The following is a 21,330-nucleotide window of genomic DNA, read 5'->3' on the forward strand; positions in this document are numbered from 1 at the left end:
CGATTGGCTGATTAGATGTTTGTGTTGACAAGCAGCTGAACAGGTGGAATACTGGAGTGGCCTGTAGTTATTATAAATTAAAAGCCAATGTTTAATCATTTAATGTTCCACATTTTAGTATTTGATTTGCAGCATTTGAAAGATAAGCTTTTAAAAATAAGTGTGAACGAGTGTGAAATAAACCCGTTTCTAAGGTTGTACTTGCTGTGATTTATGGATCCTTTCAGCTTGAATCCTCGGATTAAGAAATAGTCAGCTGATCATTTAAAACATTTTTATTAACTTTCTCTTTAAACACAACCAAATCATTTATAAACTGTTTAATTTCAACAATCCAAATACAAATGGATCAACACGGGGAGAAACAAAAACAAACTATGTTCACAATAAACCACAACAGCAATCTGAGGGAGAACCAGTCAAGGCAAAGCTGACATCCGTCAAAAAACTTCAACTTCATACTCTGAGCTCGTACCTGAAGCAACTCATACAAACTTATACAAAAAATATTTAAATATGAGGACTACACAGCATTAAACATGTTACGTATCTAGTACAAAATTAAATAAGAGTGAATATTGTCATAAGATAACGTAACTACACGTTTATAAATTAAATAAAAAGGAAGGAGAGACATTTAACAATATGAAAAATAATTTTAACACAAAATGCATACACTTCCCTGCCCAGGCCACCAGGGGGCAGCACAACCACACTACACCGACAGGAAGGAGTGGATATGCTAACACCTGGCTCAGAGGGCTGCTTTAGCTCCAGCAGCAACAGGAAACCATCATTAAACCTCCTGCTGATGAAGCGCAAGTCAGCCTGTAACACAGTCCACCCCCCCACCGACACACACACCCAGGCGAAACTTAACCAAAGCTTACTGATGCTGATTTTAGAGTAAATGGGACCTCGTGTGTTTTAGGATTTAAATAAGAGTTGCATCTTGAATCAGAAATATAACAAACAAAAACATTTGATCCTTTTTTAGATGCAGCCAGTGCTCTATCGTACACGCTACAACAAAACAGGAGACGTGTGAAGGAAACTCGGACAGTGACCATAAGCTTAACGATGGACAGTGTTTCAGGTGAAGGTTTGGCTTCTACAGAGGATGCTGGCATGTGGAACCAGAGCGTAGCGTTTCCATTGCGTTAGCCAACCAGCAGCTAACTTTGTAGTTAGTTCAGTTAAAGAAAAACAGTGTTTATCAGGGAGAGACGCTTTGAACCGTAAACAGAAATCTTTTAACATTGAAGGCTTGCGGCGCATCTTTTAACAAAACGACTATAAAGTCATACAAAGAGATGAAAATCAGCTGTCCTAAAATATACAGCACGAAGAGCAGGAGGATAAGGACAAGCAGAGCTCCGTAGGAATCTGAGGCGGGGAGGGGAGCACAAAAGGTCCTCGCCAGCCAAAGTAGAGATTGTCATTTCCCTTCCAACATGTGGATACGTCGTTTGGACAACAGCTGCATCGCCTGTTGGGTTTTTCCGGTTTTCCCAGAGTTTAGACCCTGCTTAGCAGGGTGGACCTGTGAAGAGAAAACAGATGGCTGTAAACACCTGAGGATGAAGCAGAGACTTCCACATTTTAATGAGAATTAGATTCTGGTACTGTGAAAATAGAGGGTCCGGTCATTTCAAGACAAGCTGAGCTTTAAACGCGAGTTAGGCTACAACAGCTGGATTAGAGACCCTGAAGGTCCATTTATGCTGTTCAAGGCCCACAGTCCTGCAAACTTTCAGTGTTTCCCTGCTCCAACACACTGTAGTGTTTATTTCCAAGGATGCTTCAAACACATGCAAAATACGCAAGACAGCCATGATAAACATGTGTATTTACGTGTAACATGTAAAAAGTTTACATGTAGCCGTCCCTTTAGTTTCACTGTTATAGGCTCATGCTGCTGAGAGATATCCCATGATGCACCCTCCACTTTTCTCTGCATGTTAAATGTTTGATTTTGTAGTAATTAACTCCTGTTTCTCAGCAGGTATCCCTCGGCTTATGGATGGGGGACTGAATCAAAGAGGTTTGATACAATAAGTTTCATTAACTAGGTTTTTATTTTCTTTTATAAACTGGATTCGATGAATACAGTTTTTACAAGCTGGACTTGTTTTAATTCTAAGCAGAAAAACCTGAACAAACAGCAACAGCTTGTTGTGTGGGGGTGTGTGTGTGGGGGGGGGGGGGGGGGGGGGGGGGGGCGCTTTGTCCCAGCCATGTTGAACAGCCCCTCCCAGCAGGGCAGCGTGTTCTGCTGGAGTAAAGCGACAGATCGCGTCGCAGCGGAGGCGAAGCTCTGGAAAACGCTGAGATCGTTGGCAAGCCATCAGAAAACGTGACACGCCCACGCTGGGCTGAGTGGATTCACCCTGACGGGGGTTAACCCAACGCTCCCAGACCTGATCCAGAAACCTGCTCTCACCCGCGACCCTGCCAGCACATCGATGGCATGGAGGTGGGTGGACATGTTTTTCATGAATACAGGTTGTAGTTTTAGTTTTACATGTTTTTTTTTCATCCTACAATCGGTTCTGGAAATGAAAACAGGGATGTTTATGACTGCGTTTTTGCTTTTACACATCCACTTAAAAAACTCAAATTGGTTTGCTTATTGATGTGATCTCATTTGTTTTATTTATAAGCAATGACAGTTAAGAAATTTAAATTCAGTCCTGAAGAATTTCTGCTTTATTTTTTTTTAATGTTTCAAAGCTCTGTTAATTATTTGATGCAATTTAAAGTGAAAATCATTTTCTGGCCACTAGGGGGCAGAAAAACTCTGCAGCTGTGACATGAGAGCATTCTGATGATTATTTTTTAAGCTAATTAATTTATTCCAGTCTCATTTTTCCTCATGTTCCAATGTGTGTGTGTGTGTGTGTATACATATAATTGTGAATAAGTGTTAAGTGGTGAAGCAAATGCCATACTAAATTAAGATAAATAAGAGTTAAATTTTACAAGTTGAATATTTTATGTTTTGAAGAAAAACTTGTCTTTTCTTTGCAATATCAGCTAATACAAGTAATCTAATTTATTTATTTTTTTGGTTAAAAAATGCAGCCTGCAGGTTTGGAAAGATTGCACATTTGATTTATAGGAATAATTAGGGAAAGAAACGTGGCATGTCTACAAATATATGGACTATCCGATAAATGCATATCTGATCTAGAGCTCGGGGAAAGCATGGGAGATGCTCTTCTCTCAAACAAATAGGATTTTTTTTCTCACCCGAAGCGAGCATGGTGTTATTAAACTGTGTGAAAATGACTGATGTCCTTTTTCACATGTGCTCGCTGACGTGACGGCTCGGCCGAGAAGAGTGATGAGAGGTGGTGTGTGTTTGATGCATTTATTGAATAGCGCGAGAGGTCAGTTCTGCAGTGTGACCTACATCCCTCTGGGTGTGTCCGGTCAGCAGGGAAACAGGACGGGATGTTCAGTGACAGCAATGATTGGAAAACCTGAAGACTGAGGGGGGAGCGTGTGTGTGTGTGTGTTTGAGTACAAAGAGTGAAATAAAGAAGAGGGTTGGGGGGGGGGTCATACACACCTCAGAGACTTCCATCTGTCCTTCTCCATGTTATTCTCAGGACCTTCGCTCTCGTACGACGCCAGATATAATGCTGTGATGGGAAAAGCAAAATATCGTTAGCTTGTCTTTCATCCTAAAAAACTGAATAAATGATTTCGACAGGGTGAGAAAGACTTGAAGCCTCTTTGGTCATCTGTGACAACCATGTTTCTAAAACAGCTGGGTTCAGTCAGCTGGTGGGAGCGCTTCAGTGTCAGGAGGAATTCACAGACCTCTGGGTCTCTCCCGGATAAAACCACGATGAGAGCCGGAGCCGGTGACACACGACTTTGATGTGGATTAAAGGAGGCAGAATCTATCAGCTCTGCTCGAGTATAAGAGGTGATAAGAAAGTGTGTGTGTGTGGATTTCAGGCTTAGCAGGAAAAAGTCCTTCTGTTGTCTCTGGCCTACAGTTTTCTTTATCAAGAACAACAAACCAGAGAACACAACGTGATCTTTACTCCTTTACTACAACATCTAAATGGCTCATTTTTATTCAAGAACAGGAAATTTGTGAACCTAAATTTTACTTTAAATCTGTTGTTTTCGACCTAAATTGTGTTGATGTTCATGTATTTATACTTTGCATTTTTGTGTTCCGTTGTTAGCTTTTGGTTTACTTAGCTATGAAGCTAACAGCAGCAGATCATTAGCCTAGCTTAGCATAAAGATTGAAAACATGCAGATGGCTCCTGGGCCTGCATTTAGCTTTACTGTCCATTTTACTCACAAGTGGACCTTAATTCATGATGTGACCAATTAAAAGTTTATGTATAGCCAATGAAAGAACAATTTACGGCTAAGTTTTGATAATTGCAAGTCCATGATGTCGTTCCTCCTGCTTGGAATTTAATTAGGTGACTGAAAATGGAAATGATCTTAAAATTCCCCTTTTCCTAGCTTCTCTGCGACCAGGAATTGGATTAAGTAGATATAGAAAACGAATGGACGGACATAAACCAGTGAGGAAGAAGTTCCTCTAATACTGGTTACCAGTCAGAATGTAGATTTTAAGACGATGTGGTACTGGTTTCATTTGGGAAACTCACCATCTTCTGTGAAAACTGGAGCAGTCAGCAGGTACTGCAGGATCTTGCGGTCCTTCTCAAACGGACACTCCACCTGCTTCCAGGTCATGAACTCACTCACTTGTTTGGCGAGTTCCCAGAATTTCTGAAATGCAACAACATGGTGGGTTAAAGATTTAAAGCTTCAGATAGTTGAATTTAATTATCATCACACCATCTATAAGCAAGGCGTGTAAACATGAGCAGCTGTTTTGATGTCTTCATATAGAAATGTCTTAACAGGACACAGTGAATCTTTAAATAGCTCGGCTGTGTGACCAAACACGAGTGGAAAATATTTGGTCACAGTTGTGGCTGTTTCATGGAAACACAGCTGAACTTTACAAACTCGAGTCTTACTTCCCTAAAATCTAACAAACTTTAAGGAAGTGGTGACAGATAACGGTGCAGTTGTTGCCGTGCGTAGTAAACAGCACAGTGTTTCATGACATGATAGATCAGCTGGGGAAATTCGTTGCTAGGGAAACTCCCTTAAATTTTACCTCGAAGTTGACGTGCCCGTTCTGCAGCCTGTTGGCACATCCTTCGTTCAGGAAGTAGATGTCTTTGATGAGCAGGCTGAAGAAAGGGATGACAATCTGAAAGACAAGAGAAAGATTAAATTTCACTGATGGGAAGGTGTGTGTGGGGGGGTTTCCATATGACTCAGATGTGTCTTTTATAAACTTCCATTCACAGGATTTACAGTTGATAAAGAAGCTCCAGGAAAAACCCGGACCAGCCGCCTCCGTTCTGATCAGAAACATTTTCCCCAAGACAAAGACGAAATCCTCCATCCAAAGATGGAGAAGTGCAAATAAAGAAGAATTCCCCTTTAATTATTCATTACTACATGCTCCAACAATATAGGTCACCGAAGCCATTCCTGGGAAGGAGAAACCACCAGAATCCATTAAAATAACAGAAGGTTTCTCCAGCAGCCATCAGATGACTGGTTTAATTTGTCAGCTGCTGTTACCATGGCTGAAAAACAGCCTTTGTACTGAGGGCTGCTGCAGCGAAATGGCACAGTGACCTAAAAAAGATTCAGTCTGTCACCTTTTTTCCCGACTGTCCCAACACGTCCCCGGCCATCAAACATTCATGAGGCCGATGCTTTTTAGAGAGACGGCGAAGGGAGAAGCAGCGGACCGAGCGCTCAGTCAAAAAGTCATTTATCTTCATGCATCACTTCTCCAAAGTTCAGAACGTGCCTCTTTGTTTTTCTGCAAAGTGAATTCATCTCCTTCTTTCAACAGTTTGGGTGCAGCTGATTTAGCTAGGCCTCGATGGAGTCTGAACATAATGTACGGTAAGGAGGGTCTGCAGGGGTAGGATGCTGTTTACAAGGGTCCGCTTGGTTGCACGCTCTGAGGACCGCTGTCACGCATGCACACGCGTCCGTACATGGATGTTCTGCTGAAAGGGAATGAAATGCACAGCAGGAGAAGAAAGGAAGTTGTTTTCACAGCTGGATGCGAGGTGTGTCGAGGGTCTGGAGCCAGAGGAGGGGCTTGGTTGTGGGGGTTGAAGCCCATTAAATCCACACACTTAATTCTTTTCTTTTGTACTTTTAACTCTGAGTATTTTTCTGTACCCACTTTAATTAAATTATTAACCCATAAAAACAAAGAGACCAAAGATAAATAATGGTACAAACAATCATCTGCAGCCAGAGCTTTTAGAAATCAATTTTTATTCCTGATCTTAAAGTGCAAACTGCCTTTTGTAAGTTCTTTTAAAAAAGCCATTAGACTAATATTTAGCTTCAATAATCTATCTTTTACAAGGCCTGAGAGTTAGAAGCAGAAGCAGTGATTTAACAAGACAATAACTGGAATAAACTCCACATTCCTTTGAGACAACTGTTGCTACACAACCAAACATCAGATCCACCAAGTCTGTTTCAGATCAGATGTTTGGCGTTTGATTTAAAATGTTTCAAGCAGGAGAATCATCACAGAAACTTCTGGATGGGTTTAACTTTCTGTCCTCGCAGTGAAGCTCCAACCTGCAGCTCAACTGGGTTAAAATGAAGCCTAAATGTTGGCTTTGTTGATTCTGTGGGTGCCTGGAGGAGGTCATAAACAAACCCCCACCCTTCCCTAAAAGAAGAGGTCACAAACAGAACATACCAGACTTCTTGGGAACTTTCCATTTCGTGACCTCGACCTCTTGTACTGGAGTGTTTGCATATCTTGGCTCCCAAAAAAAAAAAAAAAGCATCCTTGACGAAGCTCAGGGAGCCAAACAGATATTGACAGAACACTCGATCTCTATAAAAAAAAAACCCTATTTAGTCAACATGTGGTGACGTGAGTGGAGGCTGACGTGAGTGGAGGCTGACTATGAGCTCCGGGGCGCATCGCATTCAGCTCTAGACGTAGCACAGAACACTATGTGATCTGGCAGGCCGCCATGTTTTCTTTTTTCCTCCAAGCATGTTTGATGAGGAGGAAACTGAGACCCTCCCTGCTTCTTGACACACATATCTTAGCCCCTATGTCCACTCTGAGCTGCTCTGTTATGCAACCTCGGCCTCATGTCCGAGTCCTCTGCACAGGCTGCGGATGGCGTAAACACGATGGGAACGCAGTGTGCAGACGATAACAAGGCACAACGAGCTTGGCTTTGTTTTTCCTCCTCTTTGCCTCCACATCAAGCATTTCTTTTAAGTATGATGTATCAGGACATGGAGATAAAGGCAGCAAGATAACAATCTCAACTTTTTACATAAGTTTAATCAGCTTAAAGGGTTTCTGCTGCAACACACGTCACCACAGCGCTTTGTTCAGGGGTCTGGTGCTCAGGCAGGCTGTTTTAACTAGACACAAACTCCAGATTATTCAGCATATGTTGCTCAGTCTGAGTCTTGTGTGTGAAATGTAAACTGAGATAAACAGGACTTTGTTTACCAGCTGCTGGGTGAGCCTCAATACAATTCTACAAAATGTTTTAGCTAAAGCATCAGGGGACATTATTGCCTCACCTTCTCCCTGCTGCTGTTGGCTGTGATCGATCTCTGCGTGGCTCCTCTCAGCGCGGTTCTGTAGTTGTAGAAGTTGCTGGAAGGATCCATCTGGTGCTATGAAGACAGAGGGAAACGGTTTCAGTTTGGGCACCGTCTAATCTCTGGTCAACCCTTGGAAAGGGTGAATGGATGTGGTGGATCAGTAAAACTCCTAAAGTTCCTGTTGTTGGTGTTCAGGTTATGTTGATCTGCCTCATTAGTTGTGTGTTGCAGGATTAAACTCTTTTTTTGAGGGGGGGCAAGAAGCTGGACAAGAAAGGCAGGTCAGAGACAGCAGGGAAGGACCTGCAGCAGGCCAGGAATCGAGCCTGGGTCAACTGCAGCCTCTGTACATGAGGCGGCTGCTCAACCAGGTGAACTACACACAGTCTCCGTGGAAATCAACTTGTTGTCTCTGCAGCACAATCTGACTCAAGGTTCAGGATTTACCTCAGCGAGGCTTGTGGGATCTGAACTGTCGGCTATAAGGAAACTTTTAGCAGAAAGACGGTGATGATCTCCAGAGAGACATGAGAGAAGCATAAAGAACTCTTTGAAAACCTTTCAGGTCCCACCAATTCCCACTGTGACGCATCTGATCTCAGATTTCAAAGGGCCACTGACGGCCTCCTGGGCTCAGTTCTCGCTGCAGATTTCTCCGACACCATGTGGAGGACGGGAGGGTCGTGTAATGTGCGTTGCCATAGACTCATCAGTTCAATACGTCTAAGTTGTTTTTCTCTGAGATTTAGACCCAAACCTTTGGCAAAAATTGCAAAACAATCTTCAATTTAACTTTGCCCTTAAAGCTTCTTATTCTTTCTTTTCTTTTTGAAGTAAAACCATATTTTAAAGTGAAAACAGACACACTTATAATAAAGTAAGGTAAATAATTCAAAGTTTCCATTCAAATGTGAAAATTCTGCTCTGTGTAGTACAAAATGTTTTGAGTGTAGATGTTTATTTTGTTCTCCCACTCAGTTTTCACCGTAGCCACGTTCATTTGTCTTAATCACACACTTAACCCTCTGACCAGAGAAGCTCCTCCACACACCTCCTACAACCTCAGAGAATGGAAACGTGGCTGTGGGATAAATCGGTGCAAGACTGGAGTTCTTTGGAGCATTAGACAATAACTTCACATGCTGTACGAGACAGTAAATCTCACCTCTAAGATGTCAAACTTGGCTGTTTTGACTTTACTCCAGGTCTTTTTCAGCCGGGACACCGGGCTCAGGTTCATCCCAGCTGCAAGGCGAGAAAAGACAATGAGAAAGGTATCACACATCTAAGCAAACACCCAAACATGATCGCATTAACACATGGCCCAGACGGACACACACATCCCCCTCACAGCCATCTATGAACACCACCCCTCCATTTCCCCTTTTCTTCCTTTATGCTGTTTCCTCTGCTGCAGCGAGGCACAAGAACTGAGGAACAATGGTGTTAACGCATGCCTCGTTTCCCCTCCCAGCGCTTCCCATATGTTAATCCCTCTGTGTGTGTGTGTGTGTGTGCAGGTTTAGGCATCGAGGGGTCACCATCCGAGCAGAACAACAACACATAAACAACCCGGGGGATTAAAAAAAACCCAGATTCAGAGCTGAACAGTCTCTTCCTGAACTCTCTTCAGCTCCCAGGAGACGCTTCAGGTTTTATGTGACATTTAAGTGCTGAGGAGCCAAACTGAATGAAAGCGTGACCACGGTGGCATGTGGCGGTGAGTGCACGTACGTGCCTTGCATAGGAAACTCCATCTAAAAACAAAGCGTATCAGTGTGCGTAAGAACAGGTGTTAACTGTGGTAGTAGTAGCCAAGCCTCCCTCCCCCCATTTACACTGATAATATCGCCTCAAGAAGAGCTGCAGTTAGGCTTTATTAGGTTTATATCACATTTTTTAAAAAATCTTCACAGCTTCATACTGTAAAGTAAATAAGAAGATTTGCTTTTAGGGGGAGGAAACCTTTTAAGTGCATCACTAACACACTGTGTGACCCAGCAGTTCCCTGGAGAAGAGGCTGGTGTAGACAGATTTGCCCGTGGCACTCTCCCGCTCTCTGGGGAAACAAGGCAGAGGACAGCTGGCACTCCAATACTCTCCTCTCTCTCCTCCACCCCATCCTTCCCTCTCCCCCCTCCTCCATTGTGCACTCACTCTCTCTGGTCAGTGCTGACCATCTGCTTGGATTGGTTTGTTCCGAGATCCCCCCCCCCCCCCCCCCCCCCTGCTCTGGACACAAAGATCTCGGACTCAACCAGCCCCCAGGCCTGTGAGAGTGACCAGATACAGCCACCAATACAGACAAGACAGCCTCTGGGATCCCTGTGGGGGCTGTTAGATGCCCATCTGACCATCGTCTAACTGGATTCATGCTCTGTTGTTGTGAAATACACTGCCTCCAAAAAAATTTTGGGCTATGTTTCAACAATTTACCATAAAATGATAACAGCAAATTCCTGGACGGGATCTTTCCAGACAACCAAAAAAAAGGCATAAATCAAGCAGTCCCAGAAGGGAGGAACAGGAACTCACATATGATGGCCATGAGGGAGTTAAAGTTGCCGATGTTGAAGCATTCACGCGCCACGTCGATGAAGAATTCGACGACTCGAGCTCGGTGCTTCTTCTTCACAGGCTGTCGACAAAAGAGTGCATTAGGCCCGAGGACTGACTTATATTTAACTGATTTCACTGATCCGCAAACACTTGGCTTTTGATTATTATGTTTTATATATTATGTATGATTTCTGGAACATTTCACAGAATAAAGTTTCATTTGAAATAAAGAACCGACACATTTATTTTAATTATTTTATTTCCCCTTAAGAAAAATAACTTCCTGTTCGTGACTCACCAAGCAGATCTCTGTAGCCACCAGATAGCTGAGTCTGTTGAACCAGTCAACATAAGCTTCCAGGTTGCTGGCCTTCTTGTGATCACTGAAGCAGCTCTGCAACAACAGACCTTCAATTAGCACTGAAGTTGACTGCAAAGCAAAACATTTTGCTTTAATGGAAAAATTAAGCTGATATTTGCTTTTTTTCCACCCCTGTCAGTCAATGCATCAGCAAGCATATAAAACAAGCTTGTGGTTAAGTGGACAAACAATCCACCTCAGCTTTCCTCTGCAGCACAATAGTGGCTGATGTTGTTCACATTATGTATGCTGGTTCTTTGTGGGGATTCCTCTTGATCTAATTCCACACATTCCTTTGGCCTTACGCCACTCGGCCCCATGTCGTGTTTCCCCGCCACTGGACACACACACTAAGTCATTCCAGTGTTTTCAAGTGCCTCATGTGGGGGGTATGAGGCAAACTTGCCTGAGACACAAAAGAAGCCTTAAACCTCATCACCTCGCTTCCAAAAAAGGGTTGGTTGCCTAGCAGCCAAATGCTAGGCATGAAAACCCGCTGCCCAAAACACACACACCCCCTTCCCCATACAAGCCTTCAGCAGCAGCAGCAGTGGTTGCTAGGAGATGAGGCGAGCACATGCCCATCTAATCCAGACACTGGGATGATTTGGGGAAATTGTCAGTGAGGTGTGTCTGATTGGTTGCATGTGTGAGACGAGTGGATATTTGCGGTGCTGCAGTCTGGAAATCACCTGCCCTCTCTCTGACCTGCACAGCGGCCAGTTAAGTGTGTTGTGTAAACCCAACACGCGTCTGGAGGGGAAGTTAGGCCGTCTGTCCCTCCAAACCCGCACCAGACAGGACAAATTGAGTCTGCACACCGGGGTACAGCCAGAAAAAAGATTGCACAACCCCTGTATACACTTTCTTATCTACAAATGCATTCTTAGAAAAGCATGCAGACGCTACCTTATCATTGTCCAGAGGGTCTTTCTGGACGAAGGCCTGAACAAATTCTTCAGGTCCGATGTAACTCAGTCTCTCCTGAAAGGCAAAAAAAGAAAAAAAATCCAAAATGAATTCATTTTTGTCTTCTGTTTTGTTTTTTAATTAAAATTTCACATATTATCTTTGCACTTGCAGTTCCAGCCATTTGTTAAATATTTTCTTCCTTTCTTGTTTAAGCCTGTTTTCACAGCTTGATTTGTGAGCTGACATGTAATGTACATGCAGATGCGCTCACACCACTGTGTTTAAAATCGATGCAGCGGTAGGTCAGACGTAAAGAGGAGCTGTGGTGTTTAGTTCTCCTCCACCAACACACTGATTTCTAATCCATCATACTTGTCAGGTCTCCCTCTCTTCCACGTGGGCCTCCCTCTGGCATCGATCTACTCCTACTCTCTTTGGATTATGTGTCAATGCGAGTGAGTCATTGGCAGGGTTTCTGATGGTTCCCTAAAGGGGGAACTTATTCGTCTTAATGTGAACTGACAAGTAAAAACACATGTTTTATGTGATGCAATGAGTTCAAACGATTTTTACAGCATGAGAGATGAAAACTAGTCTGGAGGGCCATGTCTGGCTCAGTTTGGTGGCAAGTGTCCTCAACAAAGAAGGAAGGTGTATTAACAAGAAAAGGGTCCTCTTACCAGCTCTATGTGCGTGAGCTGCTGGGCGACAGTGAATGGGTCGTTGCAAATGGACAGCATCTCTCTCTGAATCGCCGCTTGGGGTTTCGCCTTCAGAGCCGTGAGCCGCTCTGCTGCTGTGGTGTTGATCTTCACCAGCGCCTCCTCGTACTGACTGAGAACCGTCAACCTCCTGATCAGCCCCTGGTTCATCTGACCGACTGCTTTCCTGTACACCTGATACACAGAGGGGTGGAGAGAAGAAAGAACTCAACCTTAACAATTCTGCAAACTGATGCCAGCTCCCAACCCAAACCACAGAATGACCCCGGCCACGTAACGCCTTCAGTATTCCGTTTTAAGAAAATCTTCCTTTTGGTTGAACACGCACAACGTTACACAAGCCTCCTCTCGCCATGCACATTCACAGCATCTCTCAGGCTCAAGAGGTGCAAAGCAGGGGGACGCTTGGCTATGTGGCCCCGGGGGAGGGTCGGAGGGTCGCCTTGTTCTGAACACAGTTAGATAATTGTTCCCTGACTGACACACTTTGGCCCAGAAGTTGCATAAGATGGTCTATAAAGGAAAAAGTACATGTGGGTTTGATTTTGTACATGTGGAGAAGGCTGACATGCACAGTCCCTGGGCAATGAGGCTTATTTTTAGCTTTCTATCTGCAGCTCAGCCTCCAGAATCTGGGTTCTACAAACAGGACTCAGTGAAACTGGGTGGGAAGGAGCAAACTGGTGTTATAATGGAGGTGAAGGCTGGACGCCAGAATAAGCCACAGAATCTGTGCAGCACTCAGGCAGACTTTTGCAGGGTGGGAGCTTTCTGAAAGTCCCTTAATGGGGCGGGACTAATGTCTGTTTGGAGATGAGGCTGTTAAAAGGTGCGATGACACATTTTAACATCAATCAGTTGTGGGTTTGAGGAAGTTGAAGTTTTTGCCAGAAGGAAAATAAGGAACAAATGAGATTCTACCCAACAATGATCCCTGTTCCTCAGTTCAGTCATCCCATCACTCTACTAAAAGCTCCTTTAAAAAGAGAAGCAGGGACTGAAACAACAGATTCTTTTTTAAATTATTTTTGCTGTGGGAACTGGCTCCAATGGATTATCAAAAAGTAACTGCTTGCAATTTCACAACATCAGGATGTGTGACTTTTTTGAACCACTGGATTAAATCAAACATCATGACAAAACATTCACTGGGTGCACGCTCCAAATGTTACCCTCAGTCAATGCAAAATCAATGCAAACACTGTAAAAATAAAACTACCAGCCAATACTTGACCGTGCTTCCTGCACAGTTGGATGAAAGTGAGGCACGCCACCAGTGCAAATCACTCCAGTTGCCACTTCAAAGTCAGCCATCTGCTGCAGCTTCTGTCTCTACTACAAACAGTGGACATGCCGGGGTCGGATAAATATAGCTGCAGATCTTGGAGACAACAGCATGCGTGCCGTCACATTTGCCCATCACAACTACCGGTGTTGCAAATGAGGGATCCAGGGAGGGGCATGCTGTTCCCACCACTATCAACTCTGGCTGCGATCCTAAGGTGGCAGACGACTGCTCAGCACAAGTCATCACTACTGAGTGCACGGCTGCGTTTCACCATCATATCAGTGGAGCTCCTGTTATTCTTGGCTGAGAAGTGCCACTTCCTGTGGAGCGCCACCTGACCCAAGCAAACGGCAGCCTGTTTTTAGCTGTTTAGCCGCGCAGCACTAATGAACAGATAGCAAAAGGTGCACTGGGTAAGATAGTTTCTACAAACATGCTCATGGTGCCAAATCACGACACAGAGATCTCCCAACAGTCTTCCATGAGCCTTTTGTATTAATCTGTGACCTGAAATCCAACTGTATAGTCATTTTAACTTGGAGTATTCCTAAATAAGCAGAAGTATCCACATGGCAGGCATGATAGAAGCAGGTTGAGCTACATGAACTATTACAGAAAGAATTAAAAGACAAAGTATTTAAGCTACTTTTTGTAGTTTATTTTCATAGGACTGAATCACATCATGGCCAAATTTGTTATTCATTAAACAGATATAATATCATGAAATAACTTAGGATGTTCAGCCCTAATTTCATGTTGGACACTAGTGATGCGCGGGCCGCCTCCTAACCCGCGGGTCCCGCGGGTTACCCGCGGGTCGGGTTGGGGCGGGTCAAAGAATTTTCGCTTCACTGCGGGGCGGGTTGGTGTGGTTTACTATTCTGAAATATCTAGTTCTATCTATTAATTTTATTTTTTGTCAAACTGAAAATAAAGACCTTAATCAGTGTCTACATTTTGTTACTATAATATGTAAGACAAAATATTTATCAGTTATTTAAACACAGGTCACGTTTTATAACGTAATGTCCACGTAGGCGCGTAGTAGGCTACGCAGACTACGTGCAGAAAGCGCCAAGCAGACAAGCAGCAAAAGATGGAAGAAGTGTTGAATAACATTCGTTCGGTAGTTTACGTCCTTAAAAAGAAGAAAGAGGGTCAAATGGCTAAATCACAGGTTTGGGACAGGTTCAACGAGGTAATCAGTGCAGACAACAACAGCAGCATTGTCTATGTGCTTTATAACACTTAAACGCTTTAAAACACTTTATTTGCCTATTTATGTTTATAGGCTTAACGTTCAAATGAAAATACATTTTGTGTTGCCAGTTTCCAGTGCCAATTTAGGAGACCATATGCACCTTTCTCAGACTAAATAAAAGCATTCGTCAATATCATAAGATGTGTTTTAATGGGGCGGGGCGGGTCGGGTCGGGTTAAAAAAATAGAAGCGGAGGTGCGGGGCGGGTTGGTGTGGTCCAATTTTTTTAAAAGAGCGGGACCCGCGGGTCGGAAAAAAACCCGACCCGCGCATCACTATTGGACACCTTCCAATGAGAATTACTGGGGTAAAACTGCTTTATAACTCAGCAAAATATAATTATTGGATCATCCAAACTGCACCTTTAAGCCAACATTTCAGCCTCCACTAAAAGAGGTCGGTTTGAGAGGACAGTGCTAGTTTACTTCACAGCTGCTGCTTCCCTATATATCCAACCACATCCATAATGATAGTCTCACTACGGAGATCAAGGTCCTGGAATGTTTTGAGTGGTTTGGATGCAACTTTGAACAGATGTTCAGAACATCTATTCTGGACTCTGCTCTTTTTTACAGAGAGCTGTGGCCGAGGTCATGAAGAATCAGCATCTAAGGGTGCATTCACACCAGGATAGTCCACGGGACTCTGTCCGACAGAGGACTCGGTTCAGTTCTGTGTTCTTGCTGCACTACTTAAACAAATCGAACCTTTTAAATAATGTGTTCCACTCCCCACCAGAATTACTGAAAGAGAAGATGAGACACAACGAATAAAAACCAGTTCATCTGTTGGTTAATGCAGAACTTTGGTTCCTAGAACATAAACGCTAAACATGGAGCTGCATCAGATCCTAGCGGTCTTGGCTTGATCAGGTTTCTATCAGAACTTTTACAGAGTTCTTCCACGTCTGACCATGAGTCATTTCTCCCGTCCAGATTGATACCATGTGTGTTCACCAATGATGCCATGCGCTGAACCCACAATGCACTTTGTTTTGTAGTTCACGTCCTGTATTTGCCCACTTGAAATGGGCCGAGAGCTGCCTTTGTAGGTGGATCGAGTCCGCTTCTTTGATTTGAATCAGAATTCGTTTGCACTTTCACAATACCCCAAACGAAGTGGACTTTCCGAGCAAATGGACTAGGATTCGAATCCAAAAGGCTGGTATGAATGCACCCTAACTCAGATCACCAGACCTGCTTGTGGCGCGACATTTTCAGCTTTATTTACACAAAGGGATTTGGAGAATCTGTGAGAAACTAGTGAAAAGGTCACTTTATTTCTTAGATTTCTAAGAAATGTCCCGTGGCATTTGTGGTACCCTGGTTGAGGAACTATGTTTCCATTGTTATCACAGGTCTTCAGCAACAAATACGTTAACAAACAAGAGTCACAACTTAAAACTTTTACTTGAAGCTGTTTTTTTTTAAAACTCGTGGCACCAAAGCTTCTCTGAAAACAATTCACTTGAAAAGATGGGTCACGCTGAGCAAATAGTAAGCCTTGTGCTTGTATAAATGCTGCAGTTGAGCTGCAGGGTATTCAAATGATGCTGCACTTTTAGCACACTGCATAGATTCAGTGCCTATGACCTGCATCCATTCAAAACAAGGGTTGTTTTTGGTGCTTCAGATGTTAAGAAACATCCAGTAATGCAATGATTTACAACAAATTACAAAACGTGGAGTTATATGTAACCAAATTTATATAAAAATAAGGGCCATTGCATTTGTTCTTCATCTTGTTCAGGCTAGTCAGGCAAGGCTGCACTATTACCTGAAAACACCTCTTCGATGTCTTAAGTTTCCGAGCATTAAATCACCTTGTGGGAAACTACCTTGCAATCTCATGTTAAATGGCTTTCACTTTTATCGAGGCAAGAATCATCTTTACAAGGAAGCTGTTGATGCCAGCCGCAGTCAGTCTACTGTGAAATCAGAGAACGGTTGCACGGCCATCATAACAGAGAACGAGTGTGTACATGCCTTTCAGTTAGACGGCCTTTACTGCCAGAGGCTGTGCCAGGTGAGAATGTATTGATTTCTAGATTAAATCAGGATCAATGCTTATGCTTGTACCATGTTGACAAGTCAAGAGAAACGTGTTGGGGGGAAAAAAAGAAAAGAAGCAGCGGCTTTGTTTTTCTTGTCATAAGTGGTGAAAGCTTCTATCAGGAGACGGGTGTTTGTCTCTTCTGTCAGTGCCTGAACCTAACAAGTCTCCACTGCGTTATCAACTCACAGCAACCCCCCCAACACAAACACACACCTAAAAATACACACAATTAACATGGACAAGCAAAGCAATGAAATAATGAACTTAATGAACCTTTACCATTGATTTCTAAATTTACTCAAATCAGAGGGAACAGAGGGAGAAATGCAACCTCTGGTTTAAAAAGCTAATTCAAATTAGCATTAGAATTAGCTTTTAGTGCTACAGGTTGAAAAAATGTAGTCTGACACCTTTTTTCTCTTCCTAAGAGCCAGTACAGGGGATAGGTACCACTTTCATTTCACTCCCAAAATGCCCCTAAAGTGCGGACAACATTCATTTCATTTCAAAGTTGATTTTTTTTTATTTTTTGCTAACTTTAACAAAGGGAACAAAAAGTCCTTTGGGCCAAAAAGTCAAATTAGCATTAGCACTGCAGTTTGAAAGAATGTACTCATACAGTTTTGTCCCTTTCCCCAGAGCCTGTACAGAGGATCAGTACTCTTCATCTTAATCCAAAATGCCCCTTAAGTGCACACGAATAATTAATTTCACTTCGCAGAAGGTGTTTTGTTGCTAACTTCTGCTAAAGCTAGCATTTCCTTTCAAACGATAAACAGCATGAGTCACTGCCAGTTGAAACATTTTTACTGCATGCAAATAACTAAAAGTAGAGGGTCAGCATGTTCAAAGATAACAGAGGGAACAGGACAAAAACAGCTTGACTCCATCAGACGAACATCTATCCAAACAGTGCAGCAGACTAGCCGTGCACTAAGCCACTGACAGTCAGCTCTTCTGCAGTGGAACAGTCAAAATGCTGCCCTATGAAGGAGTGCTCCAGGGATGACAAAAACCCACCTAGCCTGCAAACAATAGAGCTTTTCTCTCAACCCAGCCAGCCTCAAAAACTGCTTTGTTGCCACAGATACCCCCCCACCACCTCCCACTGCTGCCATCTGCAAAAATCTGCCTGTAGCTTTTCTGTACATGCAGTCTGCACAAAGACACAGCACTGTTGGTGTTAGCACCTAAACACATTATCACCCAATCAGCAGGCCTTTCGCTGCTGTTTAGCTAAACCTCTTTGTTTTACACTATGGTGAATCACATGAAGAAAAAGCAAAAAGAGAAAGTGCACAGACTGACCTCATCACCACTGGCAAGCCGGTGGGTCAGCTCCTTCAGGTTGCGCATCATCCTCTCATCCCTGAAGTCATATGGGAAGGTTTCTGTCCACTCTGTTAGCAGCTGGAGGATCTTGGGAGTAATCTTTCTGACTCTCAGCTGAAAATGCAGAAATAATACAATAACAATGGCATGAAGAGAAAAATGGTATGAGGATAACTTATGATTACTAAATGTAAGGCAAGCATTTAAGTCCAAAATCCGGCATACCTTGTCCGCTTGTGGATCACCAAGTCGCTGTTGTTCCATGCACAGGTGACATACTTTGGACATAAGTTCGTACGGGTGGATGAAGAGGCGAGAATTAAGCAGGAAGGTGAAGATGTATGTTCTCTGTGGAGAGAAAAAAAAGGCTAGTCATGATTTTAAATTAATAAATCCATTTTTAATTAAACAGAATTAGAAATGCCTAAAAAATGACAGTAAAGAGCAAGTAGAGAGATTTTAAATGTTAGTCGCAGATTCATGGAAAGGAAACAAGGTGCATGAGGAAAAAAAGAAAACAAAGGCAGAAAATGAAAGCAAACTGTCTCACTGCAACAGACCAAAGAGAGACAGAAAGGTCCTAACGTTGAAGAAAAACGGATTTACAAAATGAAGTGAAATGTAAAAAAAAACGTGACACTCACATCTGGATAGTAGTCTACAGTTGGTACCAGGTGGTGAATGAGGGCCTCTAGGGACCCGGACACCAGGTTGTTGTCATGATAATAAAGTCCGGGGAATCCTTCCTCCTTGTTCTGGTACAAGTTATTGTTGTAGCCACCGGTGTTCAGCTGCCCCGTGAATGGTGGTGTCTGTGGCATGTTGTCCTGTAAAAAGGAAGAGGGCGAGCAGTTAGAAATCCAACCACAGACGATGATGCAGGATGGCCAAGCAAATCCAAAATAACTCCCACACATAAACACAGCCTGGAAAAAAGTTTGGGAAAGGTTTGCACAAAGTCAACACCCTTTCCTTCCTTTGGACATTTAGGGTTTCTGGTTTTTGTTTATTTGGATCAACATACTGACCAATGAACTAAGGAACAGAAATAAAAATCATATCTGTGAGGTCCTACACCAAGTGGATCACAAGAAAACAAATGTAGTCGAAACAATTTCACAGTAAATTGAATGTTAACCCCAGCGGTCCAGCTGCTTTCCCTTCGACTCCAAAACCACAACTGTGTAGGCTGATAATGTGCATTACTTCCAGCCCAGTAAACATCACAATACATCCTTCAGCTATTAAAGAAAACTTGTCTTAAGGCCAAACAGAGTTTAAACTTTCACACTTAACACTTGTTATAAATCAATAAGCCAAGTGATTCACTCAGGTCTTGTGACTCACAGATAGCTGGTATTAAATGGCGCTCTGTATAAACAACGAATCTGTTGGCATGCCTACGCGCATGAAACTGAAAGTACACTAAAAAAACGTGTAAGAGCGTGTGACAGATTCTGGCCCAAACTGCAGCCCTGAAGGATGTCATGACTGCTGGTTCACCCTGAAATCATACAGTATGATCACGCTCTGTGCGCTTCCTCCACAGTCATGTGCGTGTGTGACTCAGAGCGAGGAGGAGTGTGTGTGATGTGCCAAGGACGCAGAACAAATCATGAGGTGGGGTACAACACAACCAGTGGGAGAGCATGTGTGATCCACACGTTCCAGGCAGCCACGGCGTTGGCAGGAAATAACAAAATACGTCGAAGATTCGTGGAAGCAGTGGCACTGAACGTGGGTGGAGAAAACAGGCGCTTGTTAACGATGGACATTAGAGCCACATTTGGTAAATATCTAAAAGAAAAAAAGTGCAATAAATATAAATGACAAGTCCACCAGAAATGCTTGAATTACCTGTTACAGAGAAACCGAAGCAGTGTTGAGATTTTACAAGACAGAGGGTCTTGCCCATAAATATCACCATGTATGAAGCAACATGTTTAAAAATTGCAAACAAAACAAAAAAAGAAAAAGTTCCGACATCAGAGAAATGATAACTCCAAATGCACCATTAACATCAAAACATTTAAAATCCTGCTGTTTACAATGGCCCGTCTTCTGCCCCCTAGTGGACTGTTGCTGTTCTGCAGCTAAAAGTCAATTTTAAAAAAGTTGCCCGTGATGGTTGCGTAAATTATTCTCCATAAAAAATGGTAAGATTTTGTTTAAATATCACGTACACCGAGACCAGCAAACACCAACCAGGATTGTTTTCTCCAGATTAACTGTTTAAATGGTTTTAAAAACATTATTATGGCCTTAGCTGCTCTTGGTTTCCAAAGTCAGGTTTTACAGAGTTAAATCTAAACAAAAAAAACGTGTATTTCTTAAACTAACGAAGTCTGTGCTGGAAGTCTGACTCTACAGTGGAGCCTTGAAGCAATCACTTGCTGCTCAGTCTGCTCAGTCTTATCCATGATTGAAGAAGAATGGCAGCACAGATCAATGACCCAAAGGTGCATTTTCCTGCCTGTGAACTCAACCTCTCATCTCAAAAGGAGTTTGTTATTATCAGATTCCCAACCCTGCAATGACAAACTTTTACCCTGTTAGGAAAAAGAACTTAAACTGGTCACCTGACTCCATCAGTCCACCAGCCCCCTACCCTTTAAACCTGCAGCTCTATCCCATGCCAGGCTGACTTAAGGCTGGGGAAACACAAAGGGCCTTTGACTTCAGTGGGGGATCGGCACAAGGTCCAACAATCCCCTCCCCATACACTCACACACACACACCTTCTTGAGAATATGCTGCCCTGTGGCTGCCTGCCAAGTGTGAAAGCCTTTACGGCTGACGCACTGCAGGGCTGCCAGGGATAGATTCAGAGATGCCGGGAGGAATAAACTACACCTGCCCACACAGCAGCACCAACAGCTCCAATATATTCAGACTTCCATTGTCCTGTGATGCAGCAAAAGCTCATGAAAAAAGAAAAAGGAAAGTCGTGGGTGGTAAACATCTGATGATGGTGGAGCAGAACTGAGGACATAACTTGGATCTGTTTGTTTTTTTCCTGGGTTGAACAGCTTGACTGATGCCAAACCATTGCTCATTTATTCATGAACACGCAGAAGTTCACATAAGGCCTCCATGAAGCCTTCCTCATTCACACACAAGTCGCTCCATAAATGCACGTGTGCACACACACAAACACCATCGC

General features: G+C 43.2%; 1 protein-coding gene across 2 annotated transcripts in view; it reads right to left on the reverse strand.

Moving 5' to 3' along the window:
• Nucleotides 1–260: 260 nt before the first annotated feature.
• The window catches only part of rasgef1ba (RasGEF domain family, member 1Ba), a 35,162-nt gene continuing 14,092 nt past the window's right edge, over nt 261–21,330 (reverse strand). For both annotated transcript variants that reach the window (XM_041998342.1, XM_041998341.1), the window contains exons 2-14: nt 18,812–18,994; nt 18,393–18,515; nt 18,144–18,281; nt 12,190–12,405; nt 11,507–11,581; nt 10,535–10,630; nt 10,213–10,315; nt 8,843–8,922; nt 7,654–7,749; nt 5,168–5,263; nt 4,647–4,770; nt 3,575–3,647; nt 261–1,543 (exon numbers count right to left, since the gene is read on the reverse strand). In XM_041998342.1, coding sequence (XP_041854276.1) covers nt 1,519–1,543; nt 3,575–3,647; nt 4,647–4,770; nt 5,168–5,263; nt 7,654–7,749; nt 8,843–8,922; nt 10,213–10,315; nt 10,535–10,630; nt 11,507–11,581; nt 12,190–12,405; nt 18,144–18,281; nt 18,393–18,515; nt 18,812–18,988 — 1,422 coding nt within the window. In that variant the 5' untranslated portion in view covers nt 18,989–18,994 and the 3' untranslated portion in view covers nt 261–1,518. The remainder of the gene's footprint in view (nt 1,544–3,574; nt 3,648–4,646; nt 4,771–5,167; nt 5,264–7,653; nt 7,750–8,842; nt 8,923–10,212; nt 10,316–10,534; nt 10,631–11,506; nt 11,582–12,189; nt 12,406–18,143; nt 18,282–18,392; nt 18,516–18,811; nt 18,995–21,330) is intronic.

Source organism: Melanotaenia boesemani, chromosome 11, assembly GCF_017639745.1.
Source record: "Melanotaenia boesemani isolate fMelBoe1 chromosome 11, fMelBoe1.pri, whole genome shotgun sequence".
Taxonomy (NCBI): Eukaryota; Metazoa; Chordata; class Actinopteri; order Atheriniformes; family Melanotaeniidae; genus Melanotaenia; species Melanotaenia boesemani.